General features: G+C 37.7%; 1 protein-coding gene across 1 annotated transcript in view; it reads right to left on the bottom strand.

Annotated features, from left to right (window-relative positions):
- CNTNAP5 (contactin associated protein family member 5) overlaps nucleotides 1-23,480 on the bottom strand; it is an 852,083-nt gene that overhangs the window by 643,939 nt on the left and 184,664 nt on the right. Inside the window, exon 2 of the mRNA XM_024743412.1 lies at nucleotides 1,453-1,557. Within this exon, the coding sequence (XP_024599180.1) occupies nucleotides 1,453-1,557 (105 nt within the window). The remainder of the gene's footprint in view (nucleotides 1-1,452; nucleotides 1,558-23,480) is intronic.

Raw genomic sequence — 23,480 nt, 5'->3', positions numbered from 1 at the left:
TCCCCTGCATCGGCAGGCGGACTCTCAACCACTGTGCTACCAGGGAAGCCCTCCCTGCTGGGTCTTTGATTAACCATTCTTTTCCCTTTAGAATACCATTCTTAAATTCCTCTCTCAACAAAAACACGGAACTTACTAAGTTTTACGTTATTGATTGCATTATACCAGAATACTTGTGATGTGTAGTATGAAACAAACAATAAGTATACAAATCAAAATTACAAATCAATCTCACTCTGAATGGAGATTCAAAATCAGAAATTAAAATGTAAACAAATTAAATCATTCTGTACTTTACAAAAACAATATCAATAGCACCTCAACGAATTAGGACTTACTCCAGAATGAAAGATGGATCGACATTGGAAACTTACTAATGTGATTGACCTCATGTATCAATGGGAAAATATAGTCAAGATTAAATAATGTGAGCTCTCCCAGATCAGTGTACCTCTTGAAACTGCATATCAATTTTTTCTTAACTTGAAAAAGTGTTTAGAGTGTTCACTAGGTATGTCAATAAACAAATATCATCAGTTATTTAAAGTCTTTGAAAACTAAAAAATTCAACTATAGAACTATATATATATATATATGCATTATAAATATGATTTAAAATATATCTCTCTAGATATCCAGCATCATATTTGTTAAAGGCATTTCACATGAGACATTAGTTAAGGGTGTCTGCACTTCCTTCAGTCATATGCTGTAAAGATACACATCCAGCATTTAACCACAGTTATCTCTAGCTGGTAGCACTGCACAATTTTTGTATTTTCTTACTTTTACTTAATAGTATTTTATATTTTTAATGTTAGAAACATTTGTTATATTGTAAAAATTAAATTTATTGAAGGAAAAATCTTGGTAGATTTCATTCTTGCTTATGATAACATGCTATTATAATAATAAATTTTGGTAGCTATTTATGTTAGATGCATGAAATATAAAAATAAAGCAAATTAAAAATATTTGTACACAAAGGCATTTTTTGTTTTTTTTTTGAGGTATGCGGGCCTCTCACTGTTGTGGCCTCTCCCGTTACGGAGCACAGGCTCTGGACGCACAGGCTCAGCGGCCATGGCTCACGGGCCCAGCTGCTCCGCGGCGTGTGGGATCTTCCCGGACCGGGGCACGAACCTGTGTCCCCTGAATCGGCAGGCGGACTCTCAACCACTGTGCCACCAGGGAAGCCCCAAAAAGGCGTTTTATGATCATCAAAGAAGAATAAGGTGGGTTCTGGGGAACAGTAACCAGTATAACCAGTATTCTTTGAATATCCGTTATGTGCTGGGAAACATGGTTTCATTCTTTTAATGCCCCTCTACCCATTCTTCTCCTGAACACTGCTCTTGGACAGGATCCCAGCACACGGAGATACTCCTTTTCTTCCATTTACCCATTGTGTGCTTATTCAGAGCTTGCCTTTAGAGTTTGTTACCTACTCACCAACCCTTCGGTTGAGCTGAGCTGGGATGTGAGTACCATTGAGGTCTGAGGAGCTGGAAAAAGCCACTGGAGAGAGCAAGGATGCTAATGGGTCATCACAGTTGTCTAGAACAAAAGGGGAGAGAGAGAAAATTCCATTAGTAAGAAGTGTTTCATAAAGAGAGAACTCAAAGCATTAACCACTACCACTTATTAAATACCTCCTCTGATCAAGGCTGGTACTACTTGTTTCCATGTGCTATTTCATCGACTCTTCACAACAATCCTCAAAGACAGGGGTTAAGTTCCTTTCACAGTTGGGGAAACTCAAGTTCAGAGATGTTAAGTAGTTAGTGTAAGGTCACAACACTAGAAAACAGTGTGGCCACAATTCTTGCCCAGTTTTGTCTAACCCAAAATCCAACTATCCCACCATTCCTTTGATCAACCACTTGAGCAAAGCCTCAAATTATGGTTAGTGAGTTTCTTCTATAAAAGAGGAGATGGTTTAAAAATGGGGAACATTGTTTAACTACTCTCTCATCTTCAGTCCCTAAGGACTCTTGTAATAGTTTTATCTAGAGGGACAGAATAATTTAGAATGTCTCACTCCTAGTTGCGTGAAAGTCTTTGGAAAATGAGTTACTGATTTTAATAATTCATTTCTATTCTATGAAGTAGTAGAGAATCGCCCCCAGCCTTCCCTAAATGTGGTAGGTATGTGTCCTAAAGACTTCTTTGATGCTGACCAGATGTGGAACAGTGTGGAACCATGGGCAGAGATGAGGTCTTGACAATGTAGATATGCTCCTCTGATTGCCCTGACCATCCAATCTCATGTCCAGGACTCTGCTCTTCACAGAGCATATTGGAGCTTGTAATCATTCATTTATTTGTTTGCATTCTCCAATAGGTAACATGCACTTTGTGTGATCTTAGCAAATAATCCGGCATATAATAGGCTTTCAATAAAGGTTTACTTAAAGAATGAAATGGTGAGTAAAGGAAGGAAGTAATCAATCAATCCACCTAACAGTACCAAAACTCTTACCATTTTTCCATTTTGTATACAATTGCTCTTAAAGAATATTGCAAAATGTGTTCATGAAATCTAGACATACCTCACTCAAAACAAATTTGAAACGTGTTATTCAGTTTGAATGTCAACTTCATGGTGTCAAATGCTCTCAGGAAGAGCTGAGTTGACATTCTTAAAAGCAAATGTACATAGGATTATGAGGTTGCTTGCTTACACAGCAAATTCTTAGGGAGCAGTATTTCATCTAATTGCAGGAAAATTAATTAGAAACATAAGGACTGAATTTTTGTTTGTTCAATGTGTTAAAAAAAAAATCAACTGGCAAAATACATTTTGAGTTTTTCCCAATCAAAAATGTTTGAAAAATATTTTGAGGCATTTAACAAACAGAAAATAGAGCCAGATCCTCACTGAGGAGGAATAACACAAAAATCAGAGCAAGGGAAAAAAATCAGAGCAAGGGCACCTCGGTAGTTACGGTCATTCTGAGAATAGAAAACAGAACTCAGGGCCACTTTACCCCAGGCCTAAGATGCAAGTGAGAGGGGTTACATGCACCCTTCCAACACAATTGTTTGGGAACATGAATTTGTTACTCTATTTATATGTTAGGAAACAATACGAACATAATGGAAATCTTCCATTTGCTTATGCTAGTTTCATCATCAGGAAACAGGTGAATGTCAAAGCTTGAACCCAACTGGACTGAGCCCCAGAAGAATACACCACACACACACACACACACACACACACAACACACAACACACACATCAAGCACCACAAAGTATTTCTCTTCCCAGCCATGTTATGAGCATCACCTACCCACATCTGTAGTTACAGCTACCATCCAATTTCAGATAATATCCCTCCACCCCTACCCAATAACTCACAACCCTCCTAACACCCACTTCCACAAGCAAATTGAAGATCTTTTAAAGGTCAAGTACCATAATTATTACAGTATTTATGTATTTCTTAAACATATAATATGTATAAAACTCTATCATTTTTTTCAATATTTTTTCTTGAAGTATATTGATTTTACAGTGTTGTGTTTGTATATATATATATGTATACACTATATGTATATACATATATATATATATGTATATATATATATATATAGTGATTATTTTGAGTAAATTACTTTGAACAATTTGGAAAGCTAATAGTTTTATTCTAGTGGTTACCTTTAGAGCTATAACTATATATAATATCTTTAACCCTCTTTTTCCTTAAAGAAAGACCTCTGATTCTGACCTCTGGTTATATACACTATATATATGTATATATATATACATTCTTTTTCATATTCTTTTCCATTATGGCTTATCATAGGATATTGAATATAAGTTCTGTGCTATACAGTAGGACCTTATTGGTACTGCTACTGTTTTTATTAGTTTGTTTTTTGTTTTAATTGGTTGCTGATGACATTTTTGAGTATTGCGCTCCTAACCCTATTTTTCCCCCCAGGTAGAAATTGAAGTAACCTAATCATTTCAATTTAATTTAGTCCAATAAATATTTATAAGGTCCTACTTTATGCTTGACCTTGAATAGACATTGGGATACATTTGAGTAAAATTGAGTGTCAGACTTCAAGGAGCTCAGAGACCATTGAAAAATATGAAGATATAAATAAGTCAATAAATGGATGGGATAGTTGAGGAGAATTTTCACCAACATTACATCCAAGCCAGTTACATGAGTACCTAACTGGTCAGACGTCCAGGTAAGTGCTCTTTCCCATCTCCTCCAGTCTTATGCAGTCCCCTTTTCCACTAGGCACTGGCCTCGGGGAGAAGTAAGCTTCCAACCACACTGGCCTCCTGACATCAGCTGCTATTTCCCCACTGCCCAGTTCCTCTTGTGAAATGTTCCTTCTTTGTATCTCCATTTATGGGGTCAGTGTTTCCATTTTGGAAATTGGTAAAGCCATTGGAAACAATCTGTGCTAATGGAAAGGTCCAGAGAGGATTCTTCAGGGCTCCTTTTCCCATGGACCCTGGACATTGCAGTGGCCTTTAGAGAACATGTCTGAGCTTTTGTTTCCCTATCCCTAAAAGTGATAAGAATGGGAAAGTTTCCAATCAGAAAGAAAGACCACCCCCTCCTCCCTGGCCAATAGGTAGAGATCCCTCTCTCTTCTCTACGTCAGATGAACAAACCTGACAAGTCACCTAAACTGAGAGTAGACCAGGACTCAAATTGGTGATCAAATTACCCCTAGTGGTTGGGAATTAAGAATTTGTCCATATAAGAATTCTCAATGCAAAATGTGTATTAATTTTAAACCTGTCCTATTCTTAAAGCAGAGGAGAAACAATCTAGCATAAATGAGGACAGTACAGTTGACACTTAACACGGGTTTGAACTGTGAAGGTTCACTTATACCAGACTTTTTTTCAATAAATATGTTGTACAGTGGTATAGGATCCGTGGTCGGTTGAAAACAGGATGAGGAACCTCGGATTTCTCACTATGTTGGGGGTAGGTGTCCCTCAGCCCACATTGTTCTAGGGTGAGCTGTAATTAATTTTTTTTTAATTCCTGATTTGGGAAGGCCGGGGATAGTGGATGGTGTCAGGATGACTAAGACTGAGAGATCCTCGTTCTAGACTGGTTTCTTCTCTTGCCTTGGTGACTCCAGATAACACATCCCAATGCACTAAGCTGTATCTCCATTGCCTCCATTGTCCAAAATCGAAAGAATCATCTCTGCCACATCTAGCCATAGAATCATTTCAAATATGGAATGAGAAGAGATGGAAAAAGTCCCCCTTTAAAGGATAAAGCACAGAATAAACCCAGGAAGTAGTATGTGCATTGTCTGTAATATCTGCTTGCAATCCAGAGCAACCATTTTCAACAATTTTATTCCTAGGATCTTGTGTGTATGTTACAAATCGTGCACAAGAATCGATATCACCAAAAGCTCTTTTGCACTAAAGGTTTGTGGTCAACCTGATGAGAAGGAGGATAGGAAGTATGGGAGAGGGGAAGGGGTGAAGACACACAGGAGAGTGAAGGTGGCATTGCATCCCCTCTGTGGATTGGCAGCCTTCCTGAAACGGGGCCGACATTGCACCAAACACATGGCTAGGAAGCAAAGACACAAAGTACCATCTGCTCCACCATCCCTGCAGGCTTTAAATAAGCAGACCCATGTTGTTGTTAAATTTTAGGAACCACTCACATCTCAGCCTTCTGACAGTGTGTTTGCAAGCTAAATCCATCAGTCAGTTCTTCCAGAAGTGTGGTGGATGTTTATTCGTATTTACATAAGGAAAGAGGAAAGGGTGAAGAAATTCTGCGAGGGAGAGAGAAGTTTGAAGTTTAGGAAAAACATAAGGCGGGACTAGAAGTCAGGCTTCCGATGGAACACAGAACCTGGAGAAACCATGATGATTTTTCCAGAAATGAACCGCACTTCGCAGATGCAATGGCATAGTAGAATATTTTCAAAATATTTCCTTAAAAAGCCTATTCATAGGCTTTTACTCTCAAAGATGTGTTGCAGAAATCAGGGGAAATTAAAAGCCTATTTAAAAATGCAAAACTTTTCTCACATTATTACTGTCCAATCTTCTTTGACAAATAACTGCCACCTTGTTTTCCTTTACACCCTAAAGGCCACCTCCAAACCCACCCCTTGCCCAGGCAGATAAAAATACAGACCTATCAGTGGGTGTTGAATAACCCCAGTCCTATTTGCAAATGACTTAGCCCCACATTCATAGACTAAGATGATGTCAAAACCAGAAGGAACCTCTGAAATTGTGGAATTCAAGCCCTCTCTTCACTTTACAAAAGGACCTCAGGGTTGAAGGAGATGACAAGCCTGCTCAGGATGAGTTAGTTAATTAATAGACTGGTCTGGATGGAAACTCAGGTTTCCTCAATCCCAGATGGTGACCACTAGGTCAGAATCACCTGCCGCCTGTGCATAAATCCGGTAATCATTAATTATATCATTCTTCATAACATTTGTTTTAACAAATGACTTATTTTCTGCAAAAGGAAGGGCATGGTTTTATTTCCTGGATAACAGAAAAATGTTGAAGAATAGTCTATAATTTTCAAAAGAATTTGAATTTCTTACTTTTCTTTGTCCTTCTTTATTTCTTCATTTGACACTCTCTCCTACCCACCAAAAAAGGGGTAAAGAAAAAAAAAACCCACAAAGGCAGGATGAAAGATAAAAAAAAATGTATTTGTTTTCTGATTAGTATTTGTATGCATATTCAAGGCCAGCATTTTCTTTGATATTTTCAACCTGAAGAAGTAGGGATAATTTTTCCCTTAATATACATGTACAGTTAAATACTAAAGGCCTTCTTTCACCTTAATTAAAAGGTAAAGACACAAAAGAGAATTCTGAGTAAATATGATATTTACACAGCTTCTTAGAAATAATAATTGACTCTTTAAGATGATTCCACTTTAAGTAACATTTTTGGTTGTCAGTGTATATTTTTATTCATTATTATTAGAATACCAATGGAGTTACAGATGGTAACTGAAGTTAAATTGTGAGCATCGCCTTGATTACCAGAGTAAATTGTCTGTATATGGGGATTTGGAGCTTAAGGGATTCATTTGTATTTATAGGTGAGATAAAATTCCTCTTAGCATTGCACACTTAATGGCCCACTTTGTTTAAAAGACATAAAGCATGTGCTTCGTGTAGTGCCTACAATGAGGCTTAGAAGTGGCAACTCACACTTTTAGCTTCGTTTATTTTTCCTCTTGTTACCTATAATTTCACTTAGCAAACAACAAAAATAAATACTTTAATACTACTCTTGACTCTGACCCCGTCCCTATTTTCCACCATGAAATCCTAAAAGATAAATTACTCCATGATGCACAGACCAAGAAACATGACTCTAAAATGAGTCATGAAAAGAAGGTCAAACCTTCTCTATCCTGACATCCATCTCCACCATAATGCAGTGCTACTTGCCTTTTGAGTATCTGCTGGATACACATGGTCGTGCTCTTTGCTGTGGGAAGACAGAATTCAAGCCAAAGACATAGACCCTGAGCTCAAGGAGCCAAGCATTTACTCTGGGTTGAAAGATAATTCATGTATTTTTTTTAAAAGCTCCTTACGTGTATGAACGATTATATGCAGGAGACCTTTGGCTTGGGATACAGGAAACCTGGGTCCTCTTCTTCCTTCACTGTGAATGTGCTCTCATTTTTACCTTCCTGTGCTTCAGCTCCCTCCTCTGCGAACGGCGCAGGTGATTGTTCATTTGTTTGATCAACAAACTTTAACTGGGCGCATTCTAGGTATCAGAGTTTCTGTCAGGATTTCGAGGTAGTAAAAGCAGTTGTAACCAATTCCTCCAACGTAGTGGAGACGGACACACCCTTCACTGCTCCACAGCTGTGACTGGTGATGGAGGAGTCAGGGCATCCCAAAGGGGAGGTGGGATTAACAAGGTTGCTCTGGGGTTCTTTCTAGGCTTTTAAAATCATTCTATTCAAGATTTTAGGAAAGACTTGTTTGGAGGTACTGATCTTCACTTATAAGTGACTTGCTGGGACTTGACCATAATCAAACCCACTGAGAACAATAACAAAGCAGCAGAGGCAGCTATAATTCTTTCCTGCCCCTGGGGCAGCTCCCCTTCTAGGTGGTCAGCTGTCCCTGCCGTGCAGCCAGCAGGAGATATCACTCATACTGGATGGGTGAGCAGCCTACAAGTTTCTCTGTTCATTTCACACTCTAGTCTATGTTCAAACTGGTCTTTGAACCAAGGTCTGTGTGACTTTGTGCACATCTTCTGTCTGAAAATCTGCTTCCCATCCCTAAAATGGTGGCAGGAAAGCCTCATAGTCTGGCAAAGGCCAGTCTCCCATGTGATTATCTTGTGTGAGTTTAGCTCTTTCCTTCTTGGATTTTCAAGAACATCTGTACATGGAGGTCCCATAATTAGCCCAAAGACAATGGCTTCAAAGTATACTTCCCCAAATTTCTTTCCTCTCAGATTACCCTTACTGCCACTGATGGATTTTTTTTTTTGGATTCTCAGTTTAGGGATATCATGCTCACAATTGATTGCTTTGTTCTGTATTTCTCTTCTATCCTTAAATCTAATTTATCAATTACTTAATCTGATTTTTAAAAAAATGTTTCTTGAGCCCCTCAGATGGGGAGGCATATGATATACTAATCACGTGTGGAATATAAAGCATCATGTTGGCCAGGGATTTTTTTTAACTACAGTACTTCACATCTGGGACTATGTATATGTCCAATAAATTTTTGTTGAGGGAAACGGTGAAAGTTACAAGTGTTACCATTTTTTGTTGTTGTTGTTGCTTGGAAATATCTCTCAGATTTATACTCTATTTTTTTCCTCCCTTGCCCACTCCTTGATCCTAGTTCATGCTTTTAAATATCATGTTATGATTTTATAAGTCTGCTGAGTTAACACTAGGCTCTACTATCATTGAAGCATTCTTTCTAAAACACTGTTTTCAACATATTTTCTTCCCCATGACTTATTAGGCATGTCAGCCTCAATTTGGCTTCCAGAAGTAGCATCATGAAACTGAAAGAACAAAGAGGGAGTTATTAACGTAAAACAGGTCCAAACTGAGCATAAGGCAGGGTGTCGCTGATGAGGGGGGTCACAGGATGATCAAAGAGTCAGAAAGTAACATCCAACAAGCGGACATCAGGAGTATGGGGCTTGTTGTTGGGATATGCTTTGGTCAGGGGACCATGCCCTCCAAAAGAATCATTCAAGATTGTGAAATTCAAATACGCTAAAGCTATCAGTTCTTTAGGATTATGGATGGTCCTTCTTAGCTTAAATGAATTAGCTAGAAGACATGAAATCTTGGATGTGTAGAAAAGATAAAAATCATAGATGAAAAGGCTTAGAAATTTCTGGAATATGAGAAGCTGAGATTGGTGGCTGGATTACTAGGGATGGTTTTAGAAGAGACTGATAAGGAAAAAGCAAATCTTTGAAACAATGAAATTTTATCTATTTAAAAATTTCCTAAATCCAACTTTGTTTCTATACACTCCTGTACACTTCTCCCCATAACCACCCATCAATATTCCATGCAATACACAGACAAACATGCATACACACACACACACACACACACACACACACACACACACACACCCCATTATAAAGTAGAGTCAAATCAGTTTCAGAATTTACTGGATTTTTAAGCAAAGCTAAATATATGAACAAATGGGATGCATGATACATGATAAGCTTACAATGATAAGATTGGGAAAATGGGGAAAATAAGATTAAAAACTTTTAAAAATTGCAAGAAGAAAGAATGTATTTTTACTTAGTGCATGGTTCAAATGATTATGCATAGGATATTAAAATGAAGGAAAGGCCACAATTGGAGAATTGTAAAGATAGTGCTTCTGTCAATTCAGTGCTCATCAGAGTTGAGAATTTCTTTCCTTGAGCTATGTCTCTCAAGTAGATATCTATTCCTTTTTGAATACACTGGAGCTAAACTTCCAATAGCTAATAGCCTGTATTGAGTGGTTCTAAATTACACTGAAAGTCCTGGTTATTCAGGAAACTACAATCTTCACGTGCAGCTCGATCAATCCATACACATTTATAAAACCCTCTTCATCTCTAATGGGTCTAGGCATAGAGCTCCTAAAGGAAATACTACAATCTCTGTGTGTCATCAACCTACTCATGAGAATTTAGGAAAAATGCCTGATTGAAAAGATAGGCTTGGGTTGGAGACTGGCCAGCTGGCTGATAGCACAGCCCCATGAGGGTCAATGCCAACCAGTTATGAGTGGATGGGAAAAACATGTATTGATAATTCAAACAAATATTGATTCTTATTGGTCTTTGTAGGTGAGAAAATAATGTCAGCTCAGGGACAGCAGTGGTACTTAAGATCATAATCTGGCTGTGTGTGTGTGTGTGTGTGTGTGTGTGTGTGTGTGTTTTCTGGACCAGTTGGAGACTGCAGTATATCTGGAAAGAGGCAGACATTGGAGCCCAGCCCAGTCTGAATTCAGATCCTGACTCTACAGCTTACTAATTATATGTCCTTTGGGAAGTTATTTAATCTCAGTCTTCTCTATGTATAATGGGGATCATAACTATATCCAGGCTTGTCGTAAGAACAAAACGAGACAATTCATGTTAAATATTTAACCCAGTGATTGGCACAAGACTGGATACACGTTAGTTTCCTTTATTTTCTATCCTTCTTTCTTTCTTAGATTCAAGCTCATCATCTCCAGCCATTGCTTTTTAAAAAATGATCTTTCTTATACCCTCTACTATGCTTTTTTTTACTTTGTCCATCCAGATGGTTTTAAGACTGTTTCTTTATCAGCTCTTCAGGGTACATAGGATAATTCTGCACCCAGAGCTATTCTGTTTATGCGTTGCGTATGCTCCAAGACAAAACACAGTACACTTTCTAAGTTTTATCACATTTTTTCTTGGATGCATTTAATAGTTCTTAAGCACAATGTGCCAGGCATCATGCTATCTGGTCCACAGACTGTTGAGCCTAAAAGGGAACAGGAAGCACAGCTCTTATATAACATTACGAGGGATGAGGCTGTAGAAAACGTTTGGATTTCTTTCTAGTCCTTATACTTTATGTATTAAAAAAATCTTGTGACATGTTAAATAGGGCCTTCCACGTTTGTGTTTTTGGATTATAAGCTTAAAAAGCTGGGAAACACTGCTTTGGGTGAGACAGTCACATCAATTTGTATTTTAGAAAGTTTGCTCTGATTTCAGGGAGGAGACTGGAGCGTGTGTACTTGTGTGCATGTCTGGGGTGAGGATGGGGGAGGAGAATGAGGGTAAAAGACTGGTGACAAGAGGACCCATTCAAAGCCTATAGAAATAGTAAAGAAGAAATAATAAAGGCCTGAACTAAAACAATGGTAATTGGGATGGAGAGAAGGCAAGGCAATTAGTTATAGAAGAATCATCATTGCCTGCTGATTTGAAAGGGACGTAAGAATGAAGGATCATGTCAAGATTTCTGGTTTCAGTGACTCTCTATTTTGTTATCCTGGAGATTTGGGAAGCTCAAAAATTGGTTTCTAAAATTAACAAATTTAAATCAAGCAAAAGAGAGACAATGAATGAATCACATCAAAATGATGTCCAAATGATACTTAAGACTCCTCATCTTTCTTTTAGATAAATATAATAAGTAGTATCAGGGGAGTAAAATATATATATGTATGTATGTATGTGTGTATATATCTATCTCAGATGGTAAGTCATAAGACATTATAAAGAGATGTATTCTTTTTTTTCATATTCTTTTCCACTATGGTTTATCACAGGATATTGAATATAGTTCCCTGGGCTCTATGTAAGACCTTGTTGCTTATCCATTCTCTATATAATAGTTTACATCTGCTAGTCCTGAACTCCAAATCCACCCCCCCTCCACCCATCCTCCCCCTTGGCAACCACAAGTCTTTTTTCTATGCCTGTTTCTATTTCATAAGTAAGTTCATTTGTGTCATATTTTGGATTCCACCTATAAGTGATATCATGTTATATTTGTCTTTCTCTGTCTTGCTTACTTCACTTAGTATGATAATCTGTAGGTCCATCCATGTTGCTGCTAATGTCATTATTTCATTCTTTTTTATGGCTGAGTAATATTCCATTGTGTATATATACCACTTCTTCTTTATCCGTTCATCTATCAATGGACACTTAGGTTGCTTCTATGTCCTGGCTATTGTAAATAGAGTGGCAATGAACATTGTGGTACATGACTCTTTTTGAATTATGGTTTTCTCAGGGTATATGCCCAGTAGTGGGATTGCTGGGTAGTATGGTAGTTCTATTTTTAGCTTTTAAAGGAACCTCCATACTGTTCTCCATAGTTGCTGTATCAATTTACATCCCTACCAACAGTGCAGGAGGGTTGCATTTTCACCACACCCTTTCCAGCATTTGTTTCTAGATTTTTTGATAATGGCAATTCTGACTGGAGTGAGATAATACCTCATTGAAGTTTTGATTTGTATTTTTCTAATAATTAGTGGTGTTGAGAATCTTTTCATGTGCCTCTTGGCCATATGTATGTCTTCCTAGGTGAAATGTCTATTTAGGTCTTCCACCCACTTTTTAACTGGATTGTTTGGTGTTTTTTATAATGAGCTCCATGACCTGTTTGCATATTTTAGAGATTAATCCTTTTCTTCATTTGCAAATATATTCTCCCATTCTGAGAGTTGTCTTTTTGTCTTGTTTATGGTTTCCTTTAAGTTTACTTAAGTCCCATTTTTTAATTTTAGTTTTTATTTCCATTACTCTAGGAGGTGGATCAAGAATGATCTTTCAGTGGTTTATGTCAAAGAGTGTTTTTCCTATGTTTTCCTCTAAGAGTTTTATAGTGTTGGGTCTTACATTTAAGTCTTTAATCCATTTGGAGTTTATTTTTTTGTATGGTGTTAGGTAGTGTTCTAATTTCATTCTTTTACATGTAGCTGTCCAGTTTTCCCAGCACCACTTGTTGAAGAGGCTGTCTTTTCTCCATTGTATGTTCTTGCCTCCTTTTTCATAGGTGTATGGGTTATCTCTGGGCATTCTATCCTGTACCAATGATCTGTTTTTGTGCCAGTACCATACTGTCTTGATTACTGTAGCTTTGTGGTATAGTATGAAGTTGGGGAGCCTGATTCCTCCAACTCCATTTTTCTTTCTAAAGATTGTTTTGGCTATTCTGGGTCTTTTGTGTTTCCATACGAATTGTAATATTTTTTGTTCTAATTCTTTGAAGAATGCCATTGGTAGTTTGATAGAGATTGCATTGAATCTGTAGATTGCTTTGGGTAGTACAGTCATTTTCACAATATTGATTCTCCCAATACAAGAACATGGTATATTTCTCCATCTGTTTATGTCATCTTTGATTTCTTTCATCAGTGTTTTATAGTTTTCTGAGTACAAGTCTTTTGCCTCTTATGGCAGGTTTATTCCTAGGTGTTTTGTTCTTTTTTTCGCAATGGTAAATGGGAGTGTTTCCTTAATTTCTCTTTATGATTTGTCATTGTTGATGTATGGAAATGCCAGAGATTTCTGTGCATTAATTTTGTATCCTGCAACCTTACCAAGTTAATTGATTGGTTCTAGTAGTTTTCTGGTGGCATCTTTAGGATTTTCTATGTATAGTATCATGACATCAGCAAACAGTGACACTTTTACTTTTTCTTTTCCTACTTGTGTTCCTTTTATTTCTTTTTCTTATTTGATTGCTGTGGCTAAAACTTCCAAAACTATGTTGAATAAGTGTGGTGAGAGTGGACATCCTTGTCTTGTTCTTGATCTTAGTGGAAATGCTTTCAGAATTTCCACCATTGAGTATGATGCTTGCTGTAGGTTTGTCATATATGGCCTTTGTTATGTTGAGGTAGGTTCCCTCTATGCCCATTTTCTGGAGAGTTTTTATCATAAATCGGTGTTGAATTTTGTCAAAAGCTTTTTCTGCATCTATTGAGATGATCATATGGTTTTTATTTTTTAATTTGTTAATGTGGTGTATCACTTTGATTAACTTTCATATATTGAAGAATACTTGCATCCCTGAGATAAATCCCACTTGATCATGGTGTATCATCTTTTTAATGTGTTGTTGGATTCTGTTTGCTAGTATTTTGGTGAGGATTTTTGCATCTATGTTCACCAGTGATATTGGTCTATAATTTTCATTTTCTGTGATATCATTTTCAGGTTTTGTATAAGGGTGATGATGACTTCATAGAATGAATTTGGGATTGTTTCTCCCTCTGCAATTTTTTGGAAGAGTTTGAGAAGGATAGGGGTTAGATCTTCTCTAAATGTTTGACACAATTTGCCTGTGAAGCCCTCTGGTCCTGGACTTTTGTTTGTTGGAAGATTTTAAGTTACAGTTTCAATTTCATTACTTCTGATAGGTCTGTTTATATTTTCTAGTTCTTCCTTGTCCCGTCTTGGAAAATTGTACCTTTCCAAGAATTTGTCCATTTCTTCATGGTTGTCCATTTTTTTGGCATATAGTTGTTTGTAGTAGTCTCTTATATAATCCTTTGTATTTCTGCAGTGTCAGGTGTGTTTTCTCTTTTTACATTTCTAATTTTATTGATTTGCGTCCTCTCCCTTTTTTCTTGATGAGTCTGGCTAAGGGTTTATCAATTATGTTTATCTTCTCAAAGAACCAGCTTTTAGTTCTATTGATCTTTGCTATTGTTTTCTTCGTTTCTAGTTCATTTATTTCTGCTCTGATCTTTATGATTTCTTTCCTTCTACTGACTTTGGGTTTTCTTTATTCTTCTTTCTCTCATTGTTTTAACTGTAGGGTTAGATTTTTTATTTGAGATTTTTGTTGTTTCTTGAGGTGAGATTGAATTGCTATAAACTTCCCTCTTAGAATTGCTTTTGCTGCATCCCATAGGCTTTGGGTCATCGCGTTTTCATTGTCATTTTTTTCTAGGTATTTTTAAACTTCTTTGATTTCTTCAGTGATCTCTTGGTTATTTAGTAGGGCACTGTTTAGCCTCCATGTATTTGTGCTTTTTACAGATTTTTTCCTGTAATTGATTTCCAGTCTCAGCATTGTCGTCAGAAAAGATGCTTGATATGATTTCAATTTTCTTAAATTTTCCGAGGCTTGATTTGTGATCCAAGATGTGATCTATCCTGGAGAATGTTCTGTGTGCACTTGAGAAGAAAGTGTATTCTGCCACTTTTGGGTGGAATGCTCCATAAATGTCAATTAGATCTATCTGGTCTATTGTGTCATTTAAAGCTTGTGTTTCCTTATTTATTTTCATTTTGGATGATCTGTCCATTGGTGTAAGTGGTGTGTTAAAGTTCCCTACTATTATTGTGTTACTGTTGATTTCTCCTTTCATGGTTGTTAACATTTTCCTTATGTATGGAGGTGCTGCTATGTTGGTTGCATAAACATTTATAATTGTTATAACTTCTTCTTGGATTTATCCTTTGATCATTACATAGTGTCCCTCCTTATCTCTTGTAACAGTCTTTATTTTAAAGTCTATTTTATCTGCTATGAGTATTGCTAATCCAGCTTTCTTTTGATTTCCATTTACATGGAATATCTTTTTCCATCCCTTCACTTTCAGTCTGTATGTGTCCCTAGGTGTGAAGTGGTCTCCTGTAGACAGCATATATATAGGTCTTGTTTTATATCCATTCAGCCACTTTATGTCTTTTGGTTGGGGCATTTAATTCATTCACATTCAAGGTTAGTATCAACATGTATGTTCATATTATCATTTTCTTAATTGTTTTGGGTTTGTTTTTGTGGGTCTTTTTCTTCTTTTGTGTTTCCTGCTTAGAGAAGTTTCTTTAGCATTTGTTGTAAAGCTGGTTTGGTTGTGATGAATTCTCTTAGCATTAGCTTGTCTGAAAATCTTTTGATTTCTCCATCGAATCTGAATGAGATCCTTGTTGGCAAGAGTAATCTTGGTTGTAGTTTTTTCTCTTTCATCACTTTATCCTGCCACTCCCTTCTGGTCTGCAGAGTTTCCACTGAAAAATCAGCTGATAACCTTTTGGGGATGTCTTTGTATACTATTTTTGTTTTTTCCTTGCTGCTTTTAATATTTTTTCTTTGAATTTAATTTTTGTTAATTTGATTAGTATGTGTCTTGGTGTGTTTTTCCTGGGGTTTATCCTGTATGGGACTCTCTGTGCTTCCTGGACTTGGGTGACTCTTTCCTTTTCCATGTTAGGGAAGTTTTCAACTATAATCTCTTCAAATATTTTCTCAGACCCTTTCTTTTTTTCTTCTTCTTGGACCCCTATAACTTGAATATTGGTGTGTTTAGTGTTGTCCCAGGGGTCTCTGAGATTGTCTTCAATTCTTTTCTTTCTTTATTCTGCTCTCTTCTTCTTGGATTTATCCTTTGATCATTACATAGTGTCCCTCCTTATCTCTTGTAACAGTCTTTATTTTAAAGTCTATTTTATCTGCTATGAGTATTGCTAATCCAGCTTTCTTTTGATTTCCATTTACATGGAATATCTTTTTCCATCCCTTCACTTTCAGTCTGTATGTGTCCCTAGGTGTGAAGTGGTCTCCTGTAGACAGCATATATATAGGTCTTGTTTTATATCCATTCAGCCACTTTATGTCTTTTGGTTGGGGCATTTAATTCATTTACATTCAAGGTTAGTATCAACATGTATGTTCATATTATCATTTTCTTAGGTTTGTTTCTTGGGTTTGTTTTTGTGGGTCTTTTTCTTCTTTTGTGTTTCCTGCTTAGAGAAGTTTCTTTAGCATTTGTTGTAAAGCTGGTTTGGTTGTGATGAATTCTCTTAGCATTAGCTTGTCTGAAAATCTTTTGATTTCTCCATCGAATCTGAATGAGATCCTTGTTGGCAAGAGTAATCTTGGTTGTAGTTTTTTCTCTTTCATCACTTTATCCTGCCACTCCCTTCTGGTCTGCAGAGTTTCCACTGAAAAATCAGCTGATAACCTTTTGGGGATGTCTTTGTATACTATTTTTGTTTTTTCCTTGCTGCTTTTAATATTTTTTCTTTGAATTTAATTTTTGTTAATTTGATTAGTATGTGTCTTGGTGTGTTTTTCCTGGGGTTTATCCTGTATGGGACTCTCTGTGCTTCCTGGACTTGGGTGACTCTTTCCTTTTCCATGTTAGGGAAGTTTTCAACTATAATCTCTTCAAATATTTTCTCAGACCCTTTCTTTTTTTCTTCTTCTTGGACCCCTATAACTTGAATATTGGTGTGTTTAGTGTTGTCCCAGGGGTCTCTGAGATTGTCTTCAATTCTTTTCTTTCTTTATTCTGCTCCTTGACAGTTATTTCCACCGTTTTGTCTTCCAGCTCACTTATTCGTTCTTCTGTCTCAGTTATTCTGTTATTGATTCCTTCTAGTGTATTTTTATTTCAGTTATTGTGTTGTTCATCTCTATTTGTTTATTCTTTAGTTCTTCTAGATCTTTATTAAACGTTTCTTGTATTTTCTCAATACATGCCTCCATTCTGTTTCTGAGATTCTGGATCAATTTTACTATCATTACTCTGCATTCTTTTTCAGGTAGATTGCCAATTTCCTCTTCATTTATTTGGTCTTGTAGGTTTTTACCTTGCTCCTTCATTTGTGACATTTTTTTTTTGCCATCTCTTTTTTTTTTTTTTTTCTGTTTATGAGTGGGATTGTGTTTCTGTCTTACTGGTTGTTTGGCCTGAGGCTTCCAACACTGGAGTTTGTAGGCTATTGGGTGGAGCTGGGTCTTCATGCTGAGATGAGGAACTCTGTGACACCTCACTGTGATGAATATTCCCTGAGGTCTGAGGTTCTCTGTTAGTGTAGTGGTTCGTACTCAGAGTTTCAGCCTGACCCCGGGCTCGACCAAGATTCCACAAGCCACCTGTGCTCAGTTGCTGGGTGCTGCTTAATTACCAGAGAGTTTCTGTCAAGGATTTTTAGCCCTCTTTGAGTCCAGACCTATTATCTGAGTGGGATTTCTCTTTTCAGAACACAGATTCTTTCAAGACCCAGACAAAACTGTTTGTTTTTTGCTTTGCTTGAGGTTTGAATCACTCACTAATCTTTCTGGCCATGTCTTATTCATCCAGCTCTGGGGAATTCCTGAACCAGGTCTGTTTTGCCAGACAGGCAGCAAGCCAAATGCTGAGTTGTCGAGGTTTGGCAAGGCAGCCAAGGGAGGAGACTGGTGAGCATGCCTCACACCTACCTCTCCAAAGCAATGGCTTGGAGATGCATTCATAATTGCCAAAAGAGAGATGAGCAATGAGCACTATATTCAGCAAAAAAGAAATATTCCATTGACCTGAGGAATGTAACTCCCCATGTCTTCAGAATGAAACTTTAGTTCCTTGCTTCTGTATATCTCTTCACGATCAGACTCTTGGTCACTTTCCTTTGGACATTCCTTACTGCTCAGTCTGTGCTCACACTTGCCAAATTCCTGGCAGCTTTCCGGGAACACTGTGTCACCACTCTGTGTCCCTCCATATGTGACTCTGTCCTGAATATCTCCTGTGTTGCCTTCCTCTTGCTCACCCATCAGCCCCTGCTCCCTGTACAGAATGCAGTTGCTCCCATAAGCATGCATTGATCCCTCCAGGCAGAGAGAACCACTTTCTCCTTTTGGGGTTTTTACTGTCCCATATGTCCCTCCCTAGGAGGAACTGTCACAGTGATGGGCTTGTGTTTTCATGATGTTGTCACACATCTGACCCCCAGCTTTTGTGAGGGGGGACCATGTCTTACTTATCTTTCTACTGTCATTGTTGTTCCCAGTGATGATCACAGATCGGTTGTTCAATCATTGTATGTTAAGTAGAATTTTAGATAAATAGAGGTGAGTCTTAAATTGAGATTAAAAATATGGGTAGGAACTGAGCAGTTCTCAAAAATTGGAACTCTCTGGGCAACACTAAAGAGAGTTGTTTGCCTAAGTCACACAGGGGAGAGAAATCAAGACTGTGAGTACTTGCAGGGAACTATATTCAGTATCCTATTATAAACCATATGGAAAGGAATATTACAAAAAGAATGTATATATATATATATACATACATACATACATATATGTATAACTGAATCACTTTGCTGTACACCAGAAATTAACACAACATGGTAAATCAACTATACTTCAACTAAAAAGAAAAAAAAGAAAAAGACTGTGAGTGACTGAAGAGAATTTTGATGAATCATCATTATTATTTTTATATGTGTACAATTTCCAAATACAGACTTTACTTGATCTTTGGAAAAAAGCATCTCAGGCATGTAGGACAGTCATAACGGTGATTGTCTGACAGATGAGGACACAGTTATCAGCACCACACAGGTATTGGCTGGGAAGCCAATGTACCCGGTCTAACCTTAGACACCCTCGTTCGTAGGTAGAAAACCCAAGTCTCTGAGAGTGTTGGGCATGAACCTTGACACATGGAGGGGAACCTGACTGTAAATGTAAGTGTCCAAGCTCTGACAGGTCTGGAGTGTGAAGCAGGATGAAAAGGCCCAAGCTCTGGGTCCCAACGCCCTGCTTGTACAGTCTGTCATTCTACGGACCAACTTGGTGAATCCAGGCAAATCCATTTCCTTTTCTGTGCAGTAGTTTCCTCCCTGGAAATAGAGCTGATGTTGTCTGTTCTCCAAAGAGGAGTTGTGACAAACGAGGAGTATTATGAGCCAGCAAGAGACAAAACAGTGGTTGGCACATATGAAGCGCTCAATCAATGGGGTGAAATATACTAGTTATACGTATTAACTTATGTAGTAACTATAACATTATAATTATGATTATCCTTAGGCCTCTGTAAAGTAAGGAAATTATGTTTTGAGACTACACAAATTTGAATCCTAAAACTGAGAAGTAAAAACATTTTCAGTTCCCAATGACTAGCCTCCTTAATTTATTGCTAGGCCACTCTTGGTCTGGCTTTCTGTATTTAGGGGATGGGAACTACGTAGAGGGGGCCAATAAGTGGTATGAGTGCCCTCCCCTTACCAGGAGTTTCTCTGTAACTGAGATGGATGGCTTGGCTTATGTGTCTTCTCACTGAAGGGAGGGAACCAGACAGAGTTCAGGGCTAACTCCCAAATCTGGCCCTTTTGGTCATTTGTTTGTATGCTCTTACTCAATCAAAATTGATTCCAGCTATGGCTCTAGAGAGAAGACAGTTTAATACATGCAGATAAGTATTCATTATTCTGAGATTATCAGGTTTCAATTTTGGAAATGCCACCTTTATTAGAACTCAATAAAAATCCTGGATATAATTTACTGGATCAAACTCTAGAGAATGTTTGCTTGTCAAGACAGATGAAGGGATAGGTTACACCAGGCAATTTATTCCACCAATTGTTTCTGTGGTCCAGAGAGTTTACCCATCTGTTATCAAATATAATCCTGCAGGACTCTGTGAAATGACCCACCAGGCACTCAAATATAATGATATTTTGAGACACTTCAAGCCTCTAGACAATGATTTTTTTGGGACAGGCTAAAAATAAAAGCATGTTCCAGGCAAAATACTTCAGAATGTTCCACTTTTCCTTGTAAAACACTCTTCTTGCTCATCCTGAATTACCATTGTGATTCTTAAGCAAACGTTGGCTGTAACTCTGAAGCTATAAAATGCTATAACGTTTACATGGACATGTCCAGGTATTCGGTGCTATAATTTAAAAGCATCAATAAAGTTTGAGTTGTGTTCAGAGTTGGCAAATCTGTCACGGTCAGATGAATTCAGTTTCCATTTTTCCCATACCCATCCCTTCAAATTATTCATGAGCAGGAAAATACACTGTATTGTGTTCACTAAATATCTCCCATTTTGAAGGAAATCTTTAGCAATAAAATAACGTGAAAAAAGACACATTGAAAAGCAATTATAACCCTGGGAAAATTTCATTTCACTGCTGGAGACAGAAAGTGGTGTATTTCAAAACTGTGAGCAAAGATTAATGGAGATGAAGGAAGTAGTCAGTGCCCGTGAACCAAGATATTTAACTTTAATGTCATTGCCAAACATGAGAAGTCATCATTTCAAGTCTCAGTAATCTCAAACTGAAATGCATTCATTGCTATTTTTTCTTCCTTTTTCCTTCCTCCAACATTGTACTTTGCACGCTGAATGGGCCTGACAAGGAGCTGGTTTGAAAGTTAAGGGTCCTTTTCCTGAACAAGGTTAAGTTTAGCTTTGATGACAGCGCAGTTTGGAAATCTTCTGCCAGGCATTTCCTCCGGGCAAGGAGAGGATTTTTACTTTCTCTGTCAGCTTTAGATCTATCTCAAGTGGTTCTGAGTCAAGCCTTGGAAAAGAAAAGACAGAATGAAGAAAATAAAAGCCTGAATGCATAGCATTGGTCTGAGAGCTCCAGACAGAAGTTTTCAAGTGTGTTTTGATGAACTGGGTCACAGAGTACAGTTCCTTAGAGTCAGTATAATGTGTTTGGAAGGCACTCTGGTTTGTTTAAATGAAATTTGAAATTTTAATTGGGAAGTAAATTTAGTGTGCTAGGAAGATGTGAACACATGCCATTTGATACTAAATATTATATTTGCCATGCAAACTTGCACTGAATTATATGAATATTGAAAAGTTTAAAAAACTAGTTATTGGCTCATGTTTGATCTCAATTGATATTTGGATTAGATAGTTTTTTTGTTTTGTTTTGTTTTGTTTTGTTTTGTTTCTGTGCCTGTGCTTTAAAAAGAGGTAGATTCTCATGAAATTCTACTTTGGTCATCTCCCTGTAATACTTAACCCCATTCCAGCACCCTCATGGCTTTTATCACCTATTATGGTCCAGGCACCTAATTTTGATTGCTTGGGGAACTTCCTCAGTGTTTCTCAAACCTTATTGACAGCATGAATTACAAGGGGATCTGGATAAAATGTAGATTCTGATTCAGGATCAAGCTCCCAGATATCTCCTGCTGCTGGTCCATGAGCCACACATGTGGATTAGCAAGGCCCTCGAACACTGATGACCTCTCTCTTCTAGGTTTCTCTCATTTTATGTGTCATGTAACTGCCACACTGGTCCAACTCAGACCTCTTGTGTCTAACTAACTCTTGTGTAGCATGTGGAGAGGGCTTGGCAAAGCAGTCCCAGCCCCATGGTGGAGGAAAGAGGGATGATAGTTGAGAAGAGGATATTATCAATGTGCGCATCACTTGAGCAAAGATTCTTTTCTGATCACAAAGTGTACTGCAATGAGGCCACCTGCAGACCGTCCCAATTCTCATAACTGCCAACATGATCATAGCACATGCCATTTATTGAATTCAGACAATGGGCCACGGTGAAAGATGACTTATAGAAATTAGTTCATTGACTCCTCCTAATACTATTTGTGAGTTAGGCATCATTGTTCTGGTTTTATACAGAAGCAGATTCAGAGCATTTAAGTAACTTGCCCAAAGTTACAGAGCTGGGCTTGGCACTAGATCTGTCTAATGCCTGTAGGCATTAACCACCTTATTACCATCTTGCAGAACTGACCCAGGATGCCTCAGTCCATTCTATTCATTCGTTCTCAACCTCTCAACGAACCTTGCTATCTTGGAATGTTTAGAAAAAATACCAGTGATTTCTCCATACTCTCTGCCAAACACTATTACAATATCTATCAGAGTATACCCAAGCCAAACTTGAACTAAATCATCCAGTAGAGACTAAAGGTCTACAATGAGAAATTCCAAAGGGAGACCCCATCCAGTTCTCTTCCAGAGATTTTATTACGTGGAATTTGGAATTATATTGAGCATATGCAGGACTACATCCCCAGTATCTACAGAACGAACAGGACACACAGAGGAGGGAAAAAAATAATGCTGTCCAACTTAGAGTTGGTTCCACTCCACTGCTTCTGCTCCTGGGGCAGCAACTAATCCGTCTCACTTTCTTGAAATTTGGAATTTTGTCTTCTGTGACACTGGAGATACAAGTCCTCCTTGACTTACTTCCTGGCCTTCTCAGGAGTTTATTTTGGCCTTTGAAGATCTTCCTAGACATGTTGGCTGTAGACCCTTAGATTCTGTCTGTCTTCTGAACTATCTAGAATGCTGATGTGTAAACTCTGCTCCTCAAGCTGGCCTTTCATTATTCCTCACAAGCCCAGCCATCACCTGACCAGCCAGTTCCACTCACAAACCCACATAAGAGTTTTTATTCTTTAGCTTTATAGTACTGAAGAGATACCGACATGAAACCAGCATTTAAAAACCAAGGCCTTCCTCGGAAAGCTCTCAGAATGACCATTGAATCACTTTTGTGAGGCTGTGATGACACTCCCACAATTCATTTTTCAGTATAGCTCTGATGGCAATTTTGAATTATCACTGAAAGTCCTACTGAGAATAAGAAATTGAGAGAAGCCTCAGTCCAGAGCTAGAGGGACCATCACTGACAGGTAGAATACATTCTTCTACCTTGATTTTAGAAACAGTTTTATTTTTATTTATTTATTTTTTAAA

Source organism: Neophocaena asiaeorientalis, unplaced genomic scaffold (genome assembly GCF_003031525.2).
Source record: "Neophocaena asiaeorientalis asiaeorientalis breed wild unplaced genomic scaffold, Neophocaena_asiaeorientalis_V1.1 scaffold187, whole genome shotgun sequence".
NCBI lineage: Eukaryota > Metazoa > Chordata > Mammalia > Artiodactyla > Phocoenidae > Neophocaena > Neophocaena asiaeorientalis.
Note: the sequence above shows the minus strand (reverse complement) of the source record. Positions and strands in the feature narration are given on the sequence as shown.